Source organism: Cryptomeria japonica, chromosome 7 (assembly GCF_030272615.1).
Source record: "Cryptomeria japonica chromosome 7, Sugi_1.0, whole genome shotgun sequence".
In the NCBI taxonomy this organism is placed as follows: domain Eukaryota; kingdom Viridiplantae; phylum Streptophyta; class Pinopsida; order Cupressales; family Cupressaceae; genus Cryptomeria; species Cryptomeria japonica.
Window position 1 is genome coordinate 320,574,564 of NC_081411.1, and position 26,898 is coordinate 320,601,461.

Consider the following 26,898-nt stretch of genomic DNA (forward strand, 5'->3'; position numbering starts at 1 on the left):
AGATCAGATCAAGGATGATGTGATGGCATGTTGAATTTGGCTCTGCGAGCATCCTCTACCTCTAGAAAAGAAAAATATCTCTGCACAGATCGCATTTTTGATAGCGTGTAGGAACCAAAAGTCTTCATGCCATATTGAATGAGTATGGGTGACATCTGAAATCGGCTGTAGGAGTCACCTCTGGAGTTATGATGGATTCCTTTGGTAATTGGGATGGAATCGGATTTGATTCAAGGTGTCGACCAAGGCAAAACTTAGATTTGACTACATGATCGGCAACCATCGCGCACAAGTATTTAAATTTTCAATAGTCCCTACAAATTTGAACCTTGGCCCTTCGATCCTCAAGATCGTGTGAAGATGGATGTGTGAGATTGAGCCATGTAGCCTCCCCACGAAGCTTAATAAAGATTTAAAACATGACCATCAGACCAGGCCATTATGAAGATCTGACGGTCACTAATGACTAACATAGTGCCCCAGACCCACATTCCTTTCAGCTATGTGATCGTTGAGTGACCTTCTTACCATGTGGGATGGAAAGGGAAATAATTCTTGTTGGATTTGGTCACCCCATGTGGCCATCTTTCTGCATCTTTGCTTGGCACAGGATGGTAGGGAAAATCCCCACACATTGTCTTTTCTCACCCCGCGTTGTCCCTAAGACCCTGAAATTACCTTGTGGTATGGTGGGGGCCAACCTACTGTTCTTATCATTTCCATCACGTGCAACCCCTCCTTGTCGTTCCCCGTAGGCACAAGATGACATGGGGAGGAATATTTCCTCCTACATGTGTTGCCTCGCAACACACCCTACCTTGGTTTCTTTCACCTTGCAGGATGGTAGGGACGAACATCCACCTTCATCTTGTGTATTACCCCACAAGGCCCTTTGACTACCTCCTTTCATCCTGCGGGGTGGCAGGGAGAGAAACTGCTTCACGAAACTTGTTACCCCACACTACTCTTTTCTGCTATTGTTTTCCTTCGTGGGGTAATGAGGAGAGACCGAGTCTCTATTTCTCACTAGCCCGCACCATTTTTTCCTTTTCTTATCTCTCAGTGCAAGGGGAAAAAGAACCAACTTTCTTTCTTTCCCCCACCATCCCGCGCGACACACACATACTTCTAGTTTACAAACTTGTGCACGACCAAAACCTTAACTCACTGTAGTCGAATAACATGATGTGTTATTCGCACGAGATGTTGGTGTATCTATAAGGCATGGGTTAATAACCCTCATGTTATTGATGCATCACATAACCTTTATGTTATGCATTTTTTGAAAATAAAGAAGCAACTAACTCTGCTGAGCATGATAACACATCATGTTAGTCGCTCTAACTAACATGACGTATTAGTCACACTGAAAACTCAAAACTAATCTCTACTAAGGTTGGCACAAAAATTTCCAACATTCCTGGCAACTTGGAGGGGATGGCAAGCCTTCTTGGCATAAGATCAGTAGCCTTAAAGTATCCATTAGGCACAGAGTCAAGACTTGAAGAGATATCTAGAATTTTTTTCCCCGGTCACCTACAAAATATCAAAATTTTGCCATTCTAGAGAATAGCCTGTGCGCGTGCACTTATTTGAAAGCTAGAAAAAATCTAACTAATATTTACACTTTTACAACTTAGAGACAAAGAGAATCTCTACCTCTGTCAAAGACAATCCTTATGAAGGAGTTGATCTCCCTCATATCATGATTGCAGTCACTAGCCGACTGCAACAACTGGACCTATTGGCATTATGGATGAATTGATTATATGTTGCATTGATGTTTTGCCATTGATGTCAACACTAGCTGTTATGGTTGGTTACCGGTAGACAGGTTTTGGTTACTAATACACAGGTTTTGGTTACCAGCAAAAGATCTAGTGTTACCGGCAGAAGGGACTATCTGTTGGACACGACATGTTTGGATCAATGGAGTATGTTTGATTTTATGTGTTACATGTTCCTGGATTATGTTTTGGTCAGTTGGTATTGACTTGGTGATCGATGCTATCATACACTCTTGTAAAGCCTTACCGACATGGGTTTAAGGTTTTATCGATAGAGCTTTTATTGAGAATCTTGGACAGGATGCATAAGTGGTGTTGGTGCGGCTTCTAGATGGATTTCAGGATGCTGAAGATGTTCTTTGATTGTGCCTCAATTGATTGAAGACATCGCTCTGGCGTGGTGGACCCATATTAGGTCCGGTACCTATCTAGGTTATGGACTAGTATCATGTTAACGTGTTCTCTACACGTTACCGGGATGATTTATGGATTGATTATTATTGTTTTGGTCTCAAGCTGACATGGCATATCATTGTAATATGGATGTATGTAATGATCTTATTGTAATATATTTTAGGTGGCCGACCTAATTGGTTTAGGCCTTAGGGTTGGTATAAATTGATGTAAGATTTCTCATGTCATTTATGACACATAAGTTTTATATATTATCTTGTGTTGTAAAATTGTTTATCATATATTGATGTAAAGTATTGCTCTAAATATAATATTAGTGATAACAATTTTGTAGATGGTTTATCCTATTTGTGTGTTTTATTGGAAATATAATAAATTTGTTTTATTGTAAGTTAATATGATGTAAATTAAAATAAAACTTTGGGTTAAAGTTTTGAATATATATTCATTACTTTGAAACAACTATTGGTCTATTAACAAGATACATGTCTTTAAAAAAATAAAAATTAAATTATCTTTCCTATAATTAAGATTTATTGTATCATAAATAATCTCTTAAATTATCACCTCCATAAAATTCTCAAAAATAACTCATAAACATAATTATTATACGCTTATCAACCAAATACTATATTTAAAATAATAATTCTACAAAACAAATACATATATTTGATAGATAGTTCTACAAAATAAAGACATAAATTCAATGCTTATCCCCAAAAAAATCCTCTAAAATTCAAACATGACTTAGGCTGGGTCCCATGGAAGGGGCTTCCTAAAAAATAGAGCTGGAGTTGCTGAGAATTTATAGGAATATTATAAAGTCGTTGGTCCCATGAATTTTGTAATGTTGTGGAATATTATAAAGTCGTTGGTCCCATGAATTTTGTAATGTTGTTTAGCTTAAAAAATTAAGCTCCTAAATTTAAGGAAGCTGGTGGTCTCATGAATATATAACTTTGTCTTCTATTCTCTTTTCAGTGATAAGAACAAGTTAAATTTTTTATTTTCCCTCCAAAATTGTTTTTTAACAACAATCTAAATTTAGATGTTTGACAAGTGGCATATATAATTTTTGGTGGGGTAATTTCTAGCCCCATCCTAATTTCACCCACTTAAATATTATGTCCTGATTCTACATAATCTCGTAGCATAGTTTTTTTTTGGTTTCATAGGAGCCCATCCTCCATGAAAATATAAGCATAAGCCCCCTCATGGGACCGCACCCTTAGTGCACACCTATTGGTCTTATCATAATTTAAGATCATTTTGGAAATCTTCAAAAAAATGCATGTTGATGTGGCATCATATTTGACCACCTGAACTTGAAAACAGTTTTTTAAATAAAAGACTTCAAATAAATTGTTATACAAAAATGAAAATAATTTGAAATATCCACATAAAATTTCAAAAAGTGCAAAATTAAGACATCATTAGACCATGTCCCCCTATCTCAAATATCTATAATAAAATCTGTTACATGATTTTTACAATACAGTTGTGATTAATACTTACAACTGTTTCACTATTTATACTTATATTCATTATTCATTCATATTTTTAGGTAGAATGATCTCCATTGCTCTCATATATATATGGTATGGCTAGAAATGACGAATCAAGAAGAACATAGAGAAAAGATTGTTAGAAAAGAATAAACAAGTACTTGACGTTATATTGTACTAGAAGTAATAAATCTAACAAACATTATATTGATTTTAATTTTTTAATTTTTATTATGTTTTAATGTTAAAAAATAAATATTGTTTGAATTAGTTAATTATGTAAGATTGAAGTTATGTAATTTAAAATAGAAATACTCAATGTGCTTTTACAAATTTAACTTTAAGCAAAATAAAGAAAATATTAAATTAATCTACAGTTTTCATATAATTTCAAATAATATTTAAATGTAATAATTAAATATAATATAATTAGAGAAAAATAATACTTATTTAAGTTATAATATTTATTTATTTAAGAATTATCATATATAAATAGTATATTTTTTTAAAAATAATAAATCTAAAATAAAATAAAATAACTTTCATATATAATATTTATCAATATTTATTTAATTATTTAATTAAAAATAATCTTATATATATATATACTCTTTAATCATCTTAGAATTGTGATGTCATGGAAATGGGGACAAGGCAACAACAAAGTTCAATGTTAATAAGTTTGTTTCAACCATAAAAACAAAACAAAGAACTAAAAACCATTCCAAACATATCAAGAGAGATTTCAAAAAGCATGAAAGAAGTTTAACAAAATAAAAGAAAGGAGAAGAGCCTCCCTAAGATGCTTCCATGATGCCTTTTGATGCTTCTCCCTTGTTTCTCTCCTCTCCAAGTCCCAAATGAGTGTAGCTCTCAGCTTTTAGCACTAGCCATGGATGCCATATGGAGATTCAAGATGGTTGAATATGATAAGCAAATACTATACAAGAGTAGATAGTGATGCTATGAAAAAGCTCTATGCTAATGCCAGTATAACAACAATACTCTAAATGCTTTTTTTTTTGCTTGAGGAGAAGGGTTCTATTTATAGAAGAAATAGGGAAATGAAGGGTTAAGATTGAGCAATCTTAACAAGGGTTAGGATTGAAAGTTGGGGATCCATGTGCACAATTGGCACCAATAAAATGGTGACAAGTTTCAACATAGGATTGGGTTGAGAGAAGAGGTTGGAGGCATTAAAGGCCTGAGAAGACCTCATGGTTATCTAGAAGGTAAGGGTCAAGTCTAAATTAAGATTACCCATTGGATTAAGAGTTAATCCAAGGATAAACCTTTGTGCAAATGTTTAAGAGATAATCATGGTCAAAGCATTAATGGCCTGATGAGACCTTTGGGTTGGGTAGAGGTTGAGTCAAAACAAATGTTTTAACCATGTGGGAGGGTTGAATTAACCATTAATGGTTATTGGAGACTTTGGGGATTAAGTGGTTGAAGGTTGGAAGCCTTCAATGGTTTTCAAAGACTTTGAGCCATTTAGTGGTTGAAGGTTGAAAGCTTTCAAAGGTTATCCAAGACTTTGAGGGTTAATTTGTTGAACACACAAAGCATTAATTGTTTTTCAAAGACTTTGGAGTCTTTGAGAAGTGACTCCAATTTGCTTAGGAATGTGACAATATTTAAGGGATGGATTTAGGCTAATTAGGAAGGGTTTAGAAGAATCTAGAAGGGGTTTAGGCATACAAGTGGATTTTGTAGGAAAATGCATGTGGGAGAAATTTTGGTATTTTCAATTAAAATAAAATCATTTATTTCAATTAAATGGTGTAATTTGCATTTGGATAAATATTCAAATAAATATTAATTTATTTAAATGAGAAAAATGAAGATAAAGCATTAAAATGCTTGAAGACTTTGAGGGAAACCATTAAAGGCTTGAAGACTTTAAGGAAAACCATTAAAGTCTTAAGAAGACTATAGAAGGAAGCCATCAAGTTTGAAGACTTTAAAGCCATCAAGTTTGACTACTTTAAGGGAAACCATTAAAGGTTTCAAGTGGGTGAGGATAAATAGGATTTTAAATAAATAATTTATTTAAAATAGTTGTGCAACTTGTTTTTGTAGGAAAATACAAGTGGGTGAAGGATAAAGGTGATTTAAATAAATTATTTATTTAAAATAATTGTGCAACTTGCTTTTGTAGGAAAATACAAGTGGGTAGAGGATAAAGGTGATTTAAATAAATGTTAATTTATTTAAATGTGAGAGGTGGGATTTTGGGGGATTTAAATAAATATTAATTTATTTAAATGTGAGAGAATATTTTAATTAAATAAATATGATTTATTTATTTAATTAATGGTATGAATTTGGTTAAGTGAATTAAATCAAATAAATTGAATAATTTATTTAATTAATAGGAGAAGAGGGTTAAGATGAATTAATTAAATATTAATTTAATTAATTATTAATTGATGGTTAAATAATCAAATAAATACTAAGTATTCATTTAATTAAGTGGACAGATTTATGTGACTACAAATTGTATTAGTTATAGAAATAGAAATTTTAATTTTTTTATGTTATTTATATTATTTAGTTTAATTTTTTTTTAAAATTGATATCTAATTTTTTTATTTTAATTATATCAATATTTATTAAAATTTAAAAAATTATTAAATATTCAAATGAATTTTTTAAAATGAAATTAAAAAGGAGCACAGATTCAACAAATATTATAAAAGTCAATAGTTTTTAAAATATAAAATATCAATAAATACCTTTCGCAATATTTTAAAACAAACTGTCCAAGGGGTTGAGCTTAATTGGTTAAAACACTGGGTTCTCACTGTGGAGACCCAAGTTCACTTCCCAATAGGGACATCTAAAATGAATTCTAAGCTGTGACTCTTGGCCTTCCATAAAAATGGGGAAGGTCTAGGGTCAATCTAATCAAACATAATAATAATAATAATAAAAATACTGCGGCTTCGGCCTATTACCTACCAAAAAAAATAAAAAATAAAAAATAAAATTTTTAAAACAAACTTGTAAAATAAATATCGCCTCCAGAGAACCATTGCAGAGGGGATCAGCTCAATGGATATCCACAATGAGGAGGAATGTTGGAGACAAAAATGGAAAGAAATCATGAGCCTTGAAGAAATCTATTGGAAGCAAAGATCCAAAATCTAGTGGTTAACTGAGGGGGATAGGAACACCTCCTTTCACAGATCTGCTTCAAAGCACAAAAGGAGGAACACTATCTGATCCATATTCAATAACATAAATGAGGAATTGGTGGGGAATAGCGAGATTGGTCAATGGGCTTCTCTATACTTTGCCAATGCTTTCACGAATGATAGGGCCAAGAAACCTACTGAGGTTAGTGATAAGCTTCTCAATCTTATCCAAGTTTTGAATGAAGATGACAATGAGCTACTAATGAGCTGTGTGTCTGAAGATTAAGTTGAAGAGGTGGTTTTTGCGATGGCTGCCTTTAAGGTCCCTGGACCTGACGGCTTCCCTCCGGCTTTCTTTCAGGTGTTTTGGGAAACTGTGAAGTATGACCTAATCAAAGCTACCAGGGACTTCATTCGCACTAGGAACCTTTTGAATAAATTGAATAACACTTTCATTGTTTTGGTTCCCAAAGTTCCTAACCCGAAGTTTATGACTGATTATTGCCCTATCAACCTATGTAATTCGGTCTATAAGATCTTCTCTAAAGTTGTTGTCAACAAAATTAAACCCCTTCTTGAAAGATGCATCAGCCCCTCGCATAGGGGTTTTGTTCCAGGCAGACAGATTCTCGGTGCGGTCATTACTACCCATGAGGTCATCCACTCCATGGAGAAAAGTCGCAACCTAGGCATGGCTCTTAAAATTGACATCTCTAAGGCTTATGATAAAGTTAATTGGAAGTTCTTGTATGCTGTTCTTTCCAAGATGGGATTCCAGGGAAGATTCCTCAATATTATCAAGGTGGCAATGGAAAGTGTTCACTATTCGATGATTGTCAACGACACCCCTTGGGGATTCTTTAAGGTTGGGAAGGGACTAAGGCAGGGGGACCCTCTCTCACCTTATTTGTTTATTATGGTGGAATAAGTTTTGAGCAAAAACTTCTCCCAATTAATCGGGACTAGAAAAATCTCGAGGGTGAAAGTTGTTTCTACCCTTCCTCCGGTGGTTATGCAACAATTTGTTGATGACACCTTCCTATTTGCCCAGTCGTCTGTTATAGAAGCAAAAGAATGGAAACACCTGTTGGAGGATTACACCCTTTCCTCAGGACAACTGATCAACTATAACAAGAGAAAAATTTATTTTTTCAACACTGATAGAAACCTCCAAGGTAAACTTATGCAAATCCTTGGATGTTGTGCTACTGATCTTCTTGATTCCTACTTGGGTCTTCCCCTCACGATTAAGGAGGTCACCTCCCAATTCAGGGAGTCTATCTTAGAAAGAATGTAGAAGAAAATTGTTGGCTAGACTAGAAAAACTTCGAGTAGTGTTGGTAAACTCTAGCTTTTGTCGACCTCTCTTCAAGGTATCCTGGTCTATTTTCTTTCGCTATTCAAGATATCCATTGTTATGGTTGAGAAAATTGAGAAAATACAAAGAAGTTTTCTATGGATGGGGATGGAGGAAAAGTCCAGACTCAACTTAGTCAATTGGGAGGTGGTGTGCAAACCTAAGTACATGGGAGGCCTAGGGATCATAAAAATTTCAGACTTGAACAAGGCTTTGTTGACCAAAATTGGTTGGAATCTTATGAAGGACAAAGAAGACTGGTGCAAGATTATGCGGGAAAAGTATTTTAATCACACCCCCTTCTCTTTCCTCCTTTCTTCTAATGAGCTTCCACCTGGTTCTAAGATATGGAGCAACATTGTCAAAAATAGTAAGCTGCTTAAACATGGCCTAAAATGGCAGGTGGGCAATGGTGAGAAAATTAGATTCTGGGAGGACAACTGGATTGGCGATAGACCCCTGGCCTCTTCCCGCTTCAGTTGCCTCATGGGAACTATCAAGGACTTGATGGGTCCTCTTGTGATGAATTACATTTCTCCCTCTCTCTATTGGTTGAGGCTTGTTGATGGTCTGGGAGATAATACTCATTGTGACCATTTGGTGGGAGAGTTACAATCTCTTCTTGAGGAGGTCAGGATCCCTTGTTTCCCTCATGCTGATAAGTTTGTTTGGGCTATGAATCCCTCAGGGTCTTTTAGAGTAAAGTCGGCCTACAATCTCAAGTTCACCCCTGTGAATGATTGCTACAGCTGGAGAGAAGTTTGGAATTCTCAACTTATCCCTAACATAAACTTCTTTAGGTGGACGACTCTGCATGGGAAGATCCTTACTATTGATAACCTTAAAAGGAGGGGCTTCCTATTAGCCAATCAGTGTGTTATGCGTAATTGTGCTGAGGAAATCATATATCATCTTTTTATCCATTGCCCTTTCGCTTCTATGGTTTGACACAAAGTTTTACATAAATTTAATATTGTGTGGACCTTCTTGGAAGACTTGCAACAATTTATTAGCAATTGGAAGTGCCCCTCTGCCCACCCTCTGATTATACAATTTTGGAAACTCATCCCTCCCCATATCTGTTGGCATATCTGGAAGGAAGGAACAACCGGATCTTCCGTGAGACTAATAACTCTGTTGACACAGTGGTTGGAATAACAGAAAAAGCTCCTCAGGGAGAACGCTTTGGTCTGCAAATGGAAAAAATTGCAATCTACCCCTCTGGTGATGGATTGCAATTGGATTAGGACATGGAATCTTCCTGACAACTTCCTCCGATATGACAACTCAAAAAAAATGGAGAGGCTTAACACTAGATGGTCGGCCCCGCCCCCCTCATGGCTCAAACTTAACTTTGATGGTGCCACTCGCAGTAGAGTTGTGGCAGGAGGTGGAATTATCAGGGATAGCTTGGGCAACCCGATTCTGGCCTATGCGGGGAATTTTGGCTCTGTCTCGAGTAACATGGCTGAAGCCCTTACACTCTTTTGGGGGCTTAAATTGGCTCTCGATATCAATGCTAAAAGGTTGATCATTGAAGGAGACTCTAAGCTGATTATTGAGACGGCTTAAGGAGTTTCAAGGTTTAGCTGGATGATTATCAACATAATCAAGGACATATGGTCTATGATAGTCTGGCTTGAGGAATTTTAAATTCAACGCATTTATAGAGAGGGAAATTCGGTGGCAGACTCTCTAGCTACAGTGGGCCTTGAGATAAAAGGTATGAGGTGCTGGAGACACCTAGATTCACTTTCTGATAGACAGAAGTCCCTAATCGGGAGAGACCAAGATTTCTCTACTAGCCAATGATTTGCTATGTCCTTTTTTACAGGTAGACGTTTTGGGCCATCTGCGATGTCAAGCTGCAGGAGGGAAATTCAAATTTAAATTGGGCGGGCTATGCCAAGGTGGATTCTGGTGGTCCCCATTTCCTCCACCGCATTGGTCCAGTGATGACGTGTCTGGGCACCGATAATTGTGTTATCGAAGGATTGAAGCGTCAACTTTTAATCATTAGCTTGGTAGACCATAGCAAGTACATCACTTATTGCTATAACTGGAACTTAAGATTTCTCCATAATAAGGATCTTTGCAAGTTGGCAAACGAATTAAGAGGTGTTCCTTCGCATGCTTACCCGAGCTGGCAGACACATGTCTTGGGAAACACCATAAAAGAGAATTATTGCAGCTCGCACCACACTTTGGCCAATTCTCTGTCAATTTTTCTTATCTTTTGCTCTAGTTTTTCCCTTTGCATAACTATTTTCATTTCTGCGTTGCTTACCAACTTCACTCTGGAGGAAGCTGTTATGGGGAGGATTTAGTCCGGGTTGAGATAGACATTATTGACGACTGCTTCTGCAATGACCCATGCATTTGGATGTATGCCAAGGAAGGGGGCATTATCCTGTTCATGGAAGCCATGACTGGGTTTGACGAAAACCTCTCCATGCAGTTTGTCAGCAGTTGGAATGACATGAGAGTTGTTATGGGGGATTTTTCGTTTGAAATCAATGAGGACGTCATTGCCCAGGCTATGGGTCTTTCAACTGAGGGAAGGAAGTGGAAAAAAACTAGCAGGGTCACGGATGAGACTAGTATGAACCGTTTCTACAAAAAGGGTGAGGAAACTGTTAAGATGCGTGGGGCTTTCAACATAAAATGCCTACCCTACCAGTGGGACTAGGTGTGCAAAATTATTATGAAATACTTTACCCTTGAGGGAAGGTATGGTGTTTTCTATTATTACCATTTCTCGTTGCTCAATCATTTTCGCAACCATGATATTATTTCTTTTCCATTTTTTTTATTGGACACCTTAGAGTCTACTGTTAAAGATGGCCGCCATTGCATGAGTCAAGACAACAATTTCACCATCCTCCACCAGGGTTTGATGTTTCGACTCTACAATTTCTACAGGGCCCTCTGTCCTCCTAAACCCATCTCTATTCAACCTGCTCCCTCCCTCCCTCCCTCCATGGCCCCCTTGCTGGTACTTAAAAAGGTAACAAAAAGACCTCGAAAAAGCCTATTACGCCTTCTCAATCCCCTAACCACACCAATCTCATTTCCCCCAAAATTGGAGAGAAAAACAAAAGCAACCCCTCCGCTGCTAAACCTACCTCCAAGAAACCCAGGAAAGAACCTAAGATCCTGTTAGTTGAGTCTAATGCGGAGGACGGTGTGACCCCCCGGAGGTCCAACAGATTTGTTGGCAAACCCTGCATGAAATAAATTGTTGTGAGGAAGAACTCTGTCAATGAGGGTGAGGAATATTCTGAGAAGGCATAAATTGATAAGTTTGAGGATGATATAGAAGCCACAGAGGGCTCAGAGTCCTCCAAGCTGGATACTAATGCCGCTGACTCTGAGATTGTTAAGGATGATAATAAGAACACCGCCCCTTATTCTGCCACTTCCCCCTGCATATCTCTGCGGAGGACAGGAGAAAGTTTGAGGGCAAGCAAACTGTTGCTAAAGGTGGAGAGAAGGAGGAGGTGGTGCATTGTGTGGGTTGTAATGCTATCTCTGAGGACCTGAATGGATTGAAGAAGAAGGTGGACTATCTGGATTCCCATGTCAACAAAATTGCGAAATTTTCCATTAAAGTCATATACTCCTTGGCCACTTCAATGTGTTTGCTGCACCAGGAAAAAGTGAAACAGGGTGGGCTGGAAGGTGACACCACGAAGGAACTGTTTGTGTTCCTAGCTGAAGATTGGACTGGGCTTCTGCTCTCCCATTACATAGGTGTTGGAAAACATGATTAATGGTGGATGCTTTTCTTTTTTGTTATAGTTTTAATTTCAGGATCAACTAGATCCCTGTTAAGTTTAATTTCTTTATCAGTCATATGAGGCTTGCGAAGACTCTTGCTACTTTCTTTAGTTTTTATAGTTTGAACAATATGCTTATCTCTAAAGATAGTTGGTTTAAGGTTAGTATCTTTTTGTTAATCTGCTGTTTAAGTTGCTATATGGACGAGATTGTTTTCAATCTTGGGTTATTCTATAGTTGTAGGTGGATTTTGTTTTTGACGATTAAGATAGGGATTGGCTGACTGCCGTTTGGCAGCTATGTTTGTGCTGGTTATGCTCTCTCTAAGGATTACTGTGTATTCCAGGTCAACCCCCTTGTTTTGGCCGCTTTATTATAAAAAACAAACTTGTACAACTGTCATGATTCATTTATTAATGAGGTATGCAGTTATTCAATGCATAAATCAAAATAGTAGGCAATAACGTGTGCGGGATAAGAGTAGATGGAATTAATATGGCCCAAAAAACTACAAATATAATTGATCTTGTTTTAAAATCCGAAAATTTCGTGTATAACAGGTAAAACTATATTAGCCAATTATAATAAGAAAAAGTAATTTTCATTATTTTTAAACCTTAAAATTTTACATATAAATTTTAAAATAACAAAAAATTTGAAAAAAAAAAAAATACTTAATAATGATTGGTTCAAATAATTTTTTCTAATAACTAATTAAGTAGAGAAAAAAAAAACTCATTACAAGAGCACACAAGTACTAATAAATTTATAATCAAAAGTATAAGTTGAGCATCTTAAATATTTAGAAACAATTTAAGTTTCATTTAGGTTTATATTTCCATTGAAAAAGAGGAGATTCAGATTCACCATTTTCCAAACAGACCCACAAAACAGAGCATGTGCAACACTAAATTTCACACTGCCTAAATCCATGACAAACTGAACAAAGTAAAACACATGCATAAATTACTGGTAATGGTAATGAACAGTGATGACAGTTATTTCTGGGCTAGGTAATTCTTGGCTTGCAGAATCCCGGCTTGGAGAATCCGGTCAGGTGAAGGAAGAACTTTCTTAATGCTTTCCCTCTCCATACATCTCTTAACCCATGCATTAAGCAGCGGATATTCAGTCTCAAGTGGGATCTTAAAATTCCCAAAATACTCAAAAGTCTGAAACCAAGATGCAAAGGGAATAATGGCGATATCCAGGAACCCAAAATCCTCTCCACCGAAGAAAGGAAGAGATCCTCCTCCTGACATGTTTCTCAACGCTCCCTCTAAGATTTTAAGATTCTCCAAAGTATCATGTTTGTCCTGTTCTATATCATCGCCAGTCAATCTCAATGAAAGAGAGCGCGATTGCGAAAAGAACTGCAAAACACAGAGCAATTGGGTATTAGATCTGACCTTCCTACAATGGTCCCAAACGTCCCAAACTTCAACTTCTTGAATATAAGCAAAAGATCTCTTAAGAACAGTCTCACTTTAACACTTTTTTTTTTGAGCAATCAGATGTGCATCCAGAATTCTGGTAACAATCAGATAAAGCTTACAATTTCCAGGGAAAAAACAACAGATTGGCTGTGGATCGGCATTTTTTTCTTTCAAATAACTGCAAATTTAGTGAGATCAATTACAATAGGAGGATGTGTTACCTTCTTATCTATGAAGTCAGCCCAAAAGCGGGCAAGAGCACGGTCATATGGCTTGGAGGGCGTAATCTGTTTGGAGTCCCATGTCTCGTCAATGTACTGAAGAATGACTAGAGACTCGCAAATGGGCTGGCCATTGTGGATGAGGATAGGGATTTTCTTGTACACAGGATTCATTTGCAGGAGGAAATCGCTTTTGTTGGAGAGCACCTCTTCCTGGTATTCATATTTCACGCCTTTCTCTTCCAAACCAATCAAGACGCGCGCACTGAATGGACTCGTCCATGTGCCCAGCACCTTCACCTGCTCCATCTCAAATTACCCACAAAATCGACAGTGCAAATAACTGCAGGGATTGGTTTCCATTATCTAATTGCCATGGGGGGTGTCTGTATATTTTAGAAATGCAGAGTAAAAAGGTTAAGTGGGTACCTCATTTAAGAGATCATTAGATCAGTCAAACCTGATGATCAAATATAAAATTAGTCCTTTTGACAAAAAGCAAATATTTCTTCAAACAAGTAATTTTTAACAAGGATTGTGCTGCAGTGCAGTCCCTGACAAATGCTGTATGCACAGAGAGTAATTTGTTAAAAACAGTAATACTTAAGACATGGAAGGAAATGCTGCTTTTGCCACTTAAAACCAGCAAATGAAAACATCACATGCTCTTAAAAATATCAACTCAGCAATAGGAAAATAGTAAACACAGCATTTGAGCAGACCATCATTTCGATCTGCGTGCAACTAATATAATTTTACAGTCTGATCAACTGGCAAGGAATTGATGTAAAATGAAATAGTTCCGAAAAAGCAATATAAATATGTTAAAACAGTCCAAAGCATATATTCAAATTGAATGTGTTTTTGGAGAGAGAGAACCGATGTTGTTCTTTTTTATCTATCCCCCCCAAAAATAGAGGTCTGCAATCTAAGAATAGAAAGGATATAATGTATTAACAAGAAAGCTGAACTTAGTTGCATATGATGGTATGATTTGAAAAGTGAAAAATATTTTGTGTTTTAGAAAAATATCTATGAACTTTGTTGAATCAACATCAATATGAACATAACTGGCAACAAAATCTACCAGTTCCCTTCTTTGCTACTATGCAAATGAATAAATATCTAAATTTGATTTTAGTTAGACATGCAAGCTCATTTATTTGAGGCATTCGTCGAACAGTTAGCATTGCCAAAAAACAGAGCAAGTAAAGAAAGACGTTAGTGCTAAATCAAATAAGGCAACAACATCAACAGAAGGAACACACCAGAAAATCTACCAACATTAATATGAATATCACAAACTAACAACAAAATCTGCCAGTCTCTTCAAGGAAACTTTTGCTTCTATACAAATGAAATTCAAACTTGATTTTAGTCAGACATGCATGGTCATTTGCTTAAGGCATTTTGTCAAATAGTTCACATTGTTAAAAAGAGAAAACAAAACAAAAAAACAACAGAGCAATTAAAGAGATATCAGTCCTAAACCAAACAAGGCAACAACATCAACACACCAGTAAATCTACTGTATAGGCTATATATGGGTGTCCAAAATAGAGTGAGTGAGGGCGATATACAGTAAAGAAGTGCATTTTTTTTTGAAAGGGGTAAAAATCTATTAACACAAAAGTGAGCTATAAAGTAAGAATGGTCAATGGTTCAAGAAAGAACAACCAATTACACATTTTTATCTTCCACAATTAATTGCTCCAACATCTAGATACATCCAAAGGCAAATATCTCCTCTCCGCATTCGTTCAGATGCCCATTTGACCAAGCAATCTGCTACTCTATTCCACTCCTTAGACAATAAAAGAGGGGTAAAAATTTATTCAAAACAAGGAAAACAATAGAGCACCAGGGGTCAAACCGCCCTGTCCATATTCAATAAGTTATCTAACTGATGAGCCAAATCAAGAGACAATTGACTCCTATCAACAATATACCAATTTTGGAAGTGTTCAGAGGCCCATTTGGCCAAACAATCAGCAACCCCATTCCATTCTCTAGGGATATGCTGAAAAGAAACACATTCCAAAGAAACAGATAGTTGAAGAATCTGATCAACCACTCGAAGTAACTTCCAACTAGCTTCAGTAGACTGCATCCGATTAAGTAATCTAACAACCACCTGCGAGTCAGACTCACAAATAATCCTGTGCCACCCACGCTCACAAGCCTGCTCCAGAGCAAATAAACATCAAATTATTGGTGTGATTCCCTTTATAAATAGAGAAAATAAATTGGACATTCCCCAAACTATCTCTCCCAACACCACCAATCCCAGCAGGGCCGGGGTTACCACGAGAAGACCCATTAGTGTTAATCTTCAAAACCCCCAGTGGAGGAGGGAACCACTTCCCTTCCCTATTAATTTTCTGGAAGGGGTGTCGACCTATATTTCTCTTGATCAGACACCGTGAATGAGGAAAATAAAGACGATCATAGCAAGTGGTATAAGCAGGGTCAACAGCCTCCGACATGTCACATTTGGCATAGATAGTTTCTCCCAAAGTGTAAAGAATTTTCCTCCACAAGTGTTGAACTCCCAATTGAACATCCTGAATAATTCACGGATTCCTTTCCAGCCAAATGTGCCAAACAATAAAAGATGGCCCCAAAGTCCAAGCTATTTGAAGAAAAGAAGTCTTAATTGGAGGCTTACGCCATCGATCAAAAAATTCAACCAAAGTGGCAGTGTGCCGAGAAGCTTGGTTCCAAACACCCCACCAAGAATGACAAATATGTCTAGTAAAGGAGCATTGAAAAAAGAGATGAGAGATAGTCTCCTCGCCATTACTGCACAAAACACATCTAGAAGGACCCTGAAAACCACGCTTGCATAAATTATCCCAAGTCAAACATTGATTATGGACCAGCAACCACATGAAAAAATTGCATTTAGGCGAGGAAAACTTATGCCACACATGCTTCCACCAATAGACCTAGACATCTCCAAAAGTCTATCGCAACAACTCCCCATAACCAGTAGAAACAACAAATTTTTCAGAAGAATCACTACTCTCCCAAGCCAGAATATCATTTCCAGTCAAAGTGGGACATTGTCGAGACCCCAAAATACGAGACAACTCAGCTCTATCATCATCCAAATCCCCTGGCGGCCATTGAGAAGATTGCTTCCAGCGAAAGGTCACCCCCAAACCACAGTTGAAAGCCTCCTTGTAATGACCCACATTGTTCCAGCCAGCTGCAGTAAGAGGATCACAAAGATGCTGGAGGTGGGGAAAGGTAGAAATAATAGGGGGATGGCCATCCCAAGAATCAAGCCAAAACAGGGCTTGTGATCCGCCATGACATATCTAGAATATACCATTCTTGACCAAATGAGCACCTAATTTCATGGTATTCTAGATTATAGATCCACGCCCAACCAATTGAAATCGAGGGACATCAAACCAATTAACATTATTCAGATACTTGTGGTTGAGAATACGGGCCCAGAGCTGATCTTGATAGGAGTACCAACGCCAAAATAAATTGGCAGCAAGGACTTTCCCATTCAAAATTGTTAATCGTAACCCAAGCCCACCTTCAGCCTTAGGTCTGCAGACCGTTTCCCATTTAAGAAGACTCCATTTCGAAGTAGACAAGTTGCCACTCCAAAGGAACTGACGTGAAAGGGCATCAAATTCCTGGAGAAAGTACATGGGAGCCGCTTGAATAAAACATCTATAGATGGGAAGAGTTTGAATCACCGACTTAAGAAGAGTCAGGCGAGCAGCTGTAGATAACCAGGGGTGAGTCCAGTGTTGGATTTTCTGGCGCGGCTTGTCAAGTAAAATCCACCAAGAAGTTCTGGGCTGCCGACAAACAGTAATGGGAATGCCAAGATAAACCACAGGAAGGGATCCAATCTGAAAATCAAGAATATCAGCCACACGCCTCTGAATGGCATGAGGAGTATTGAAGAAGAAAATAGAAAATTTATGATCATTGACTTTCTGACCCAAAGCAGCAAGATAAGTATCTAAAGCTCCTCTAAAAGATACAGCTTCCCCAAGTCGTGCCAAGCCCATAAGAACAGTATCATCCACAAACTGAAGATGAGAGATATGAGGTAACCCATGACCCCACCGCCAGCCAGAAATCTGGCCTTGAGAAACACGGTACTTTAGAAAACGGCCAAGGCCCTCCGCCAAAGATCCTTCCAACTTGACGGAACTAGTACAAGCTATAATTTTGCAACATCTGAAACCCTTTGATGCAGGGGCATCCGTCAGCTGGAGGTGAAACACCATTGTCAAAGATGAAAGTTTTATTTCTCAGTTTTAAAAGGAGGAATGTAAACAAAATGTCATAGCCAACAAAGGAATGTAAACAAAATGTCATAGCCAACAAATGATGAGAGGAGATGAAGAGGTACAAAACACATATGTAGGAAGAGGAAGAATTTAATTACAGATTACAACTATAATAAACAGAGTAGCGCATAGGGAGTTAAGAGGAAAAACTAGAGACGAAAAACAGAGAACCCCCAAGCACGTGAGATGATGAAAAGTCAAGTTGGTTTTGAGGGGAGATTAAAAGATAGAAGGAAAGCAAAAATAAAAATTGCAGAGAGGTGCACATAAAAGAAAGGGAGAAGAGTTGGTTGCGTAGAAGTGGGGAGATAGAGAATAGTCTCCAGGTGGAAATTAAAAAGAAGATAAAAAATTTAATATGCAGGAGAAATAATGAACAAAGCAAAGAAAAAGAATAGAGTGTGTGTGGGTGCATGAGAGGAGGAGGAGAGATGAATGACTCATTTTAGCGAGTGCATGTGATCAGGAGCAAAAAGAGAATCTGTTGGGGCTGAAAACCAAGGTTTGCAGACTCAACCAGATCAAATAAAATTATAGAAAAAGAAAGGTTAAAAGATTTTGCAGATTTTACTTCGATTGAAAGAGAATTGTGTAGCGTAAGGGAAGCATACGGCAAATACAAAAAATTGCAGAGTTAGGAGTAGAGCTGAAATAGAGATTAAGGGAGGTAGCTAAGAAGACGAGCCAACATTAAGAAGAGAGGAAAGAATCAACAATGATTGTGTAGAAATAAGAGGGAACAGAGATTTGCATAAGGTAAATTCAAATGTTTTCAAGTTTGTAGATAGAAACAGAGGATTGCGAATAAATGCCTGGGAAAGGAGGAAAAAAGAGATCAAGAAATGAGGAGAGAGTGCTGGAGAATATAGAGTAGTGTGTGCAGCGAGAAAGAGCACGAAATAAAGAGAGAATTGCACTGGAGGACATGGATTTTTATTTGCAAAACAAAGGCAAGAGAACAGAATTCTCTACAGAGTTAGATTCGAGGAAAGTTAGATTAGAAAGGTGTATATTTGTAAGCAAATCAATGCAAAAGTATTAGCATATGAAAGAAATTGAATCCTTATATTGCAAAGAGTATTAAATGAATTATTCTTTTTTTTCCTGGCAAAGAGTTCAACGAGCATTGGAAATTTTTAATTAAAAATGGATGGTCATTTGAATGAGCTGCAAATTTCCGCAGTCTAAAAATACTCGGGAATCTGTCTTGTGTCACCCTTATACTAAAAGAAAACTGAACTGGGTATCTCATTTTTATTTAGGTTACTGTAATTTATGTTTTTTGTTACTGGACAGTAGAAGGAAAAACATGGTGCAACTGTTCATTTACACAGGTTATGTTTTGAGTCACATTCCAACTACACAGATTTGTTTGTATTCCTCTGAGTTCCTCACCATGTTCCAAGATAGTATTTGAGGGTTTCAAGCATGTATTAGACATGAAAGGAAAATGATGATTCAATTCAATTCTAAACTTCTAACTTGATACTCAAAAAGAGGATGTAGGGGACTCTATGATCCTTATGAAAAGAACCAAACCCAAGTAAAAAATGCATGAACTATAAATGCAACCTTTTTATCTGTTGAGTGACAATCTATCCTGTCACTGATAATAACATACATTAGTCATTAAACAAAATTATACACAAAGGGAGTACAGATATAATCAACACTAAAGTGAGAAATTGGCTTTTGCCTTAATTTAATAAAAGTAGACACAACTATAAATTGAGCATTGCCATACAAAGCAAGCCAAGCTGTAAGTTGCATGTAAGTCATAAACAGTGAAGCGTAGCCATCTGATTAAGAGGACTGTTGCTGGTAACTTTAAACCCACAAAAGATGAAGGAAGCTTTTTTTCAGTTAGATAAAAAATTTACACAAATGTCTCTCTTATAATATAAAGGTGTTTTATTCACAATGAACCAAATGACAATGTTCTTCTGGCATTAATTGTGTTGAAAGACTAACCTCAACTGTTTGTTTTGTGCCTTGTGGGCAATATCATGTAAACAACTACAAGTGGTTCCAAGATGAACATAACTAGAGCAACATCATCCCTGTTCAAATTTCTTGATCATTTATCAATTTCTATGGCTTTGTAACCTTTCTATTCTTTCCAACGGCCTTACGGATCATGGATCTATATGCAAACATGAATATCATCACTCTATTCCTCTTTTCACCATTGATTTTTACTAGCATGAATCTGGGTCTTTGCTTACAAAGTAAAAACATCATTGTTTTACTGTCTTCAAAGTGCCAGCAATCACTATGATAAAAGAAACCATTATTGCAATGGCTAAGAGCATTATTTTTATCTTCAAGCTTCAAGGAATCTGTGTCAGGAAAGTTACAAGTACATTTAGCGTCATACTTATGTCTGTTGATGGTGTTGCAGGTCTAATTTTAGCATAATTTATTTCCAAACATTTCAATTCAAATTGTAGAGGATCTCAATCTTTTGGGCAACCTCAATGTATTTATAATGATAGTAAGCTCTTAATAAAAGGCCACTAACTCCTCTTGAAGGAAGATCATCTGACTTTACCTGTACATACTAAAATCTTCATGAGTTTGAATTAAATTATGGATTAGGGAAGCCTGACGTAAGTCAATTGAAGTTGTAGATGTGAAATAGACGAGTTATGATCCTAATTTTTTTCTGTTGTGGTCCAAACCATGGAGGTGCCTTGTTGGTGTTTTAATGCTACATCCAAAACATAGATAAGAGAAATGACTAGATCATGAACATTTGCAGAAATAGAACCTAGGATATCAGGCTTATACCGAGCATATGTCAGAGTATGAGTATGTTTATTTGGTGCTTATTTTCTTTGCATGCACAGAACAGTTCCATAAAATCTTACAAGGTCACAAGGGGCATTAATGTGTGTGAAAACGATACAGATTATAGTTGGAGATCTTATCGATATACTATTAAAACATCTATTTCTAGATCTTGTCTTATTTGTGCAGAATTGCTAGTGATCTCCTCCAACAAATTTTAAGTAGCTTGACTACAAAAGGCCCATGAATTGATATGGCTAATGGTTTCTCCATGAATCATTAACCAGGAATGCCAGACATATCAGTAAATTTTTCCATACCTAAGTTTTCCTGTAATGGTCTTCTCATAATACACAAGATAATTGAATTGAACATAACAAGGGCTGGCAAGCTCAACCTTGAAGTTTCCATCATCTACAAGGGAATAAGACTTGGTTGGTAGTTATGGATCAGTGTATAAAGGGGAGCTGAGTGATGGAACACTAATTGCTGTTAAGGTTCTCAATTTGCAAAACGAAGATGCCCATCAGAGTTTTGACAGGGAGTGCACGGCTTTGGGTTGGGTTAGGCACATAAATCTGATTGGAATCATTACTTACTGCTCAAAACTTGATTTCAAAGCTTTGATTTACCCATATATGGAAAAGGGCAGCTTGGAAAGCTGGCTATACCCTGATGGAGATGAGTGTGGACTGCGTTTGACAGAAGGACTTTTATAGCCATTAACATAGCTCAAGCCTTAGCATGTCTTCATCACAAATGTTTTGTACAGGTTCTGAATTGTGCTTTAAAACCGGGTAATATGCTGTTGGGAGACATGACAACATTTCTAACAGACTTCAGCATTGCAAGAATAGTCTTGACTCTTTGCCAACTCTATGGATCCTATGACTTCCACCTCACATTTACTGAAAGGATCAGTAGGCTTCATTGCCCTAGGAATGTATAATTCCTTCATTTTACTTTGTTTATAAACCTATCAGTGAATGTTGGGTTGGGAAAACGAACTGAATCATTCTGCAGACTATGGACTGGGTGCAAGCTGTCCACCAGGGGAGATGTGTTCAACTATCGAGTATTATTACTAGAGACATTTACAAGAATGAGGCCAACAAATGCCATTACTAGTCCAAATATTCTCTGACTCCAACGGCTAGCAATTATAGCTCCCATGATTTTCCGTCCAGCAAAAGAATAAGGAACTTGGACCCTTGCCAGACACAACTCAGGGATTTACAATAGGTAAGCGATAAAATATTGGTGTCTTGTTTTTCCTTCTCTGGCAATTGACAGATTCATTATTGATTAACATGGGGATTCTCATTGACATGAGGGTTCTCATTGCCACGTTTTTGTTGAAAACCAGCTCTGTGATATGCAGTTCGCCTTACGGGGTACTCTGTCTCGTTTTAAAAGCCCAGCCTGTTCAAAAATTTGCACTTGTTATCTGGGTTGTGAAATACTCCATAGAGCAAGCGATCATTCAACATGGTGCAGTGAAAACATTAGTCTATGCCTTATTTAAGGCAGGGACTAATAATACACCTAAAAAGTAATTTACCTTTAACAATAAGAATATTGTTAAGAGAAAAAAATATTTTGAATATAATTTATTTAGTCTTTTATTATTATTTCAATTAGTTTGTTAATCAAAATAATAATAATAGAGTTTCCATAAAATTTTAATAAACAATTAATTATAAAAATAGACGTATTTTACTCTAGTTTAATTAATTTATTTTTTACTTTTCAATTTTTAAAGAATAATTTTAATTAATTTATATTATTTATTCAAGAATTATAATTATTTATAGTTATTTTACTCATTTAAAAATTATTTTATGCACTTAAACTAACTATTTAAATAGAATAAAATATCTATAATAAAAAGTCTTAAATAATTTTTAAAAATTGTAAAGTAAAATAAAATAATTTTCTATTGAATAAATGAATAAAACATTTTTTAAACTTAATCATATGGATGTGAAATATTTTATAATATGTAATTTCTTTGTGTCCAAAAAAAAAAATTTTTAAATTTTATAAATTTGAAGATTCTTCAAAAAAATTATTATAACCTCAATGAATAATTTTTAAATCATTAATTATTTCAAAATAATAACCAAAATAATGTTCTTAGTATATCACATTTTTTTTTATAAATAAATTGCTGATTAAGGCCAATACCCATTATATTAGATAAAAAAAGTTTCACAATACAAAAGGGCAAAAGCCATTTGCAAAAGCATAAAGTTCAGACCCACCTCCCACAATTAAAAGCTTTACCAGTTTCCACAAGAAGAAAATAGACCCACTACATATCGTATTCGACAAAACAACTGCACATAGTTCTCTTACAGATAGATACTAGACTCACTTACACCTATGAAAACAAAAAAGCTCAGAAAACCTATTTATGCATATTTTAAAAAGACCCCAAAACAGACAAACATGAACACACTGAGCCCCCAGACCATGGTTAATCATCAACCCCTACTCACCCTCTAGCTGCATTATCTCTTCCTTTTCCAGTTTCATTTGCTTGCACTGTCTAGCCTGTTGCACTACCCAACAATCCTGACCATAGTTCACATGGACTTCAGACTTGACAATATCTTCCACATCACGAGCATTTTTTGGGATCCATTCCTCTCCTCGACCCAACACGTTGAACCCCACCATTTTAGCTGTGTCATCAGGTGAAAATTCATCTTCAACCAGAAAATCCTTAGTGGTCAAATAATCCTAGTGCCAGTCTGCCTTCTCAGGGTCTTTGATTCTAGCCACACACAAAAGGAAATTGATGCTCTGATTCACTTCATTCTGATGAGCTTGCAACACCTCTAGTTGCAATGTGGTCACAATTGGGAATCTTTGTGCTTGACTCAAGTAGTACTGATGTGGGAGGGTAATGTGCAGGTTCACATCCAAAAAATCCAATGCCACATCAATTTCACCCAAAAATGAGTGCTTGAAAACCATTCAGTAAGCTTCTTGGACCACGCCTTCAAGACACCCATATACAGGAGCATAGCTAGGAAAAAGTCAAGGATATCTAAGCTTACTCAACACTTGTGTTGAGACCACAAGAATTCCCATCCATAGCGTGTTGAATATAATCGTGATTATTCTCCAACACCCCACTCAAACACTTGTCAGTGATCTCGCCCACGAATTCCAATTGTAGTTTTGTAGCAATGAGGACCACTAGTGTATCCATTGTGCTCAGCTGAAAGCACTGCAATAGTGAAATTGAGTGAGGAATACTTCTTCATCATGATATGAGGATGGTTATTGCGTGTAAAAACATTCCTCATTTATTGGCATTAATGAATCATCAAAGAACCCTTACTATCACCGCATGCGAGAAGTCAATTAGTGAAACACCAATATAATTAGAAATACTTCCAAAACCTCTTGGAAAGCTAATGCCAACTCCTCACACTAATGAGCATACCATGTAATTTGGTAATGATACCCTCATATCTCATATGAGTATGACACGGTATCCTATCATCATTTTACACACAAACCAAAACACCTGCCCACTTAGCTGTCTTACGAAAATATGTGGAGGACTTGTTAGCACCCAAAATCCCCATAAGAAAACTGGTTGCATGCCACTCTCTTTGCCTATTCATCAGCCACGGTGATGCCACCTCAAAGTATGTGGCCAACCTTGAAATATTCCCGACCAATAGTGGGCTTCATACTTTGTCTAATCCATTTGTGCTTGTCCTAAATAATCCCTACTTATAATTTGGGGTCAGAGCATATAGTCTACCTGTAGCGTCCTAAAATTGCGACACTTGCAATTTCGACCGCATTTGGGTCTTCACGATGGCGATGCAACAATTAGCCTTGAATGGAGACTTAGAATGATCAATTGGTTGAAGGAATGCTTGAATGCTTGAATTCTTGAATGTTTGAATATCGTTTCCATGTCTTGTACACATATGTCCTTCCTCCCCAAATGGGAGAGGAAATGTAGTTTATATACTTGAAAATTTCTTGGTAAATTTAGCTTTGCCTTGAAAATTTTTGATATCTTTCTTGCATGACTCATAGTGAGGGAACCTTACTACTGACAGTCATGGTTCTCCCTCATGATCTTCCCTTTTACCTTGTCAATCGAAGTTGTAAGATCCTTAGTCCACTGGGGGCTTGGTGTATCTTGCCTCCTTGACGTGGTGAAAGTTTTTCAATGTTGTTTCCTTGTACTTTACCAGAAGTATGAGCATACACTTATACTCCTGCTAAAGTGGGGGCTAAATGTAGCGTCCTAAAATTGCGACACTTGCAATTTCGACCGCATTTGGGTCTTCACGATGGCGATGCAACACTGAACCTGAATGGAGACCCCGAAACTTGTTCATGACACCAAAAACTGCATTTTTCCAGCACCCTGGCCTGATCCTCCTTGCACCCTGCTGTCCCGGGAGGTGGGACCAGAGCGCCCAGCGCCCTAGTCCCCCAGGACCATGGCGCCCAGCGCCCTGGTCCCTGGCCCTATTTTGGGCCCGGTCTCCTATGGGACTTTGGGCCTTTTTGTTTGCAAATTGGAAAATAACATTTCCTGGTCGGCCTAAGGTAGGGAAAATCAGTCTTTTAACCCTAATTGGCAAGTATATAAACTACATTTCCTCTCCCATTTGGGGAGGAAGTACATATGTGTACAAGACGTGGAAACGATATTCAAACATTCAAGCATTCAAGCATTCAAGCATTCCTTCAACCAATTGATCATTCTAAGTCTCCATTCAAGGCTAAGTGTTGCATTCAAGACAAGGATTCAACCATTGAAGAGGAGATGACTTATTACATGCTACAACATACAACATACAACATACAACAAACAACAACATCTATACCTTCGCATATAAGGATACAAACATCCTTACAACAAGGTATTAGTACTTGTTTTACATTACATTTACAACATTTCTCATTTCTTGGTTAATTCCAAAACCGGGGTTTGACCTAAGGGCAAACCCCTAATCCCTAACCCCCCAATCGTCTTCGCTTTTCTATGTGTAGGTTGCAGGTACGTGGCTGAAATTGAAGATCTGGAATCCTTGTGCAGAGACGAACAGATCCCCCTTCGTTTCGCGGATTTTTCGGAGGACCGTGTGCACGCTGGGCGCCATCGTCCCGTCAACTTTTGCTCAAATTTGCAGGACAGCGCCGTCTCGACGTTTTACTGCTAATTCCAGGTCCGCAGCTTCATCCTATATCCCTAACTCAGTTTATAAGCGAATCTTTCTCACTTTCTATGCATTCCTAGTTCAATCTTTCTATCTACATTCTTTACAAAAGAGGGTATCCTTGCTATCACAACCCTTGAAACTCATATAGAATCCAATCTTGCATTGCGTGGGATTGGATCTTGTGGGTTTCAACCCCTCTTTTGAATGTAAAGTCACTCCTAAGTGAAAACCATCAACCCTAGTGACTCTCCCTTCTCTCTCCTCGGAGTTGGGGAGGGGAGAACGACTAGGGTTCGATTATTTTCCGCTTTACATTTTGGTGAACCTGACGTGAACATCCTTTCTGATTATTCATAGTTAGATCTGAAAATTGGATTCTTTGATTACATTTCCATGTTTGATCTTTTGCAAAATTTTAGAGGTTAATTGCATAAAAACCCTAAATTTTCTTTTTAAGTAATTAAACTTGTGAAATGTTTAATTGTTGATGCTTGTTTCAGATCTGCCCTTCTATTACAAATTATCAATTCATATTTGTGCTTTAATTTTGAAAATTAAGTGGTTAAGTGTCAAAACCCTAATTTTTGAAACCCTATTGATTCAACCTTTGTCCGACAATTTCACTGATCAAAACATTTCCAAATCAGCTGTAACTTTGGATTCTGCAATAAAATCATAATATCTTTCATCCCTGAAAATTTGGAAAAAAGTTGCGAGGATCGTGTGCACTCCGAGCGCCATCGTCCCCGACATTTTTTTTGAAATTTCGGGAGCTAGATCTTACTGTATTTTTCTGCTAAAATCCAGAATTTTGGCTGATTTTATCAATTTTAACACCTTCAAAATTACAGTCAAAGTTGGTCTAGCGATTGCTTGGATTGAGGCTTCTAATCATTCAAAAATTGTTGAAATTGAAATTTGTATCAAAATTGTGTT

At 37.0% G+C, this 26,898-nt stretch overlaps 2 protein-coding genes across 2 annotated transcripts; both read right to left on the reverse strand.

Annotated features, from left to right (window-relative positions):
* Window positions 1–12,817: 12,817 nt before the first annotated feature.
* Window positions 12,818–14,310, reverse strand: LOC131051596 (probable glutathione S-transferase parC). Its single transcript, XM_057986172.2, has 2 exons — window positions 13,641–14,310; window positions 12,818–13,356 (listed from the first exon to the last, which is right to left on the reverse strand). The coding sequence occupies exons 1-2, from the start codon at window positions 13,947–13,949 to the stop codon at window positions 12,982–12,984; spliced, it is 684 nt and encodes a 227-aa protein (XP_057842155.2). The 5' UTR covers window positions 13,950–14,310; the 3' UTR covers window positions 12,818–12,981.
* A 2,296-nt stretch (window positions 14,311–16,606) lies between these two features.
* On the reverse strand, window positions 16,607–17,902 carry LOC131051557 (uncharacterized). Its single transcript, XM_057986128.2, has 2 exons — window positions 17,069–17,902; window positions 16,607–16,963 (listed from the first exon to the last, which is right to left on the reverse strand). The coding sequence occupies exons 1-2, from the start codon at window positions 17,900–17,902 to the stop codon at window positions 16,607–16,609; spliced, it is 1,191 nt and encodes a 396-aa protein (XP_057842111.2).
* Window positions 17,903–26,898: the final 8,996 nt, after the last annotated feature.

Excerpts from the sequence above, each read along its gene's own strand:
- LOC131051596 (XM_057986172.2), bottom strand. The coding sequence starts at position 13,949 with ATGGAGCAGGTGAAGGTGCTGGGCACATGGACGAGTCCATTCAGTGCG. Across the intron at positions 13,357-13,640 it reads CTGACTTCATAGATAAGAAG|TTCTTTTCGCAATCGCGCTC; the intron begins GTAACACATCCT and ends TGTGTTTTGCAG.
- LOC131051557 (XM_057986128.2), bottom strand. The coding sequence starts at position 17,902 with ATGGTGTTTCACCTCCAGCTGACGGATGCCCCTGCATCAAAGGGTTTC. Across the intron at positions 16,964-17,068 it reads ACCACAAGTATCTGAATAAT|ATATGTCATGGCGGATCACA; the intron begins GTTAATTGGTTT and ends GGTATATTCTAG.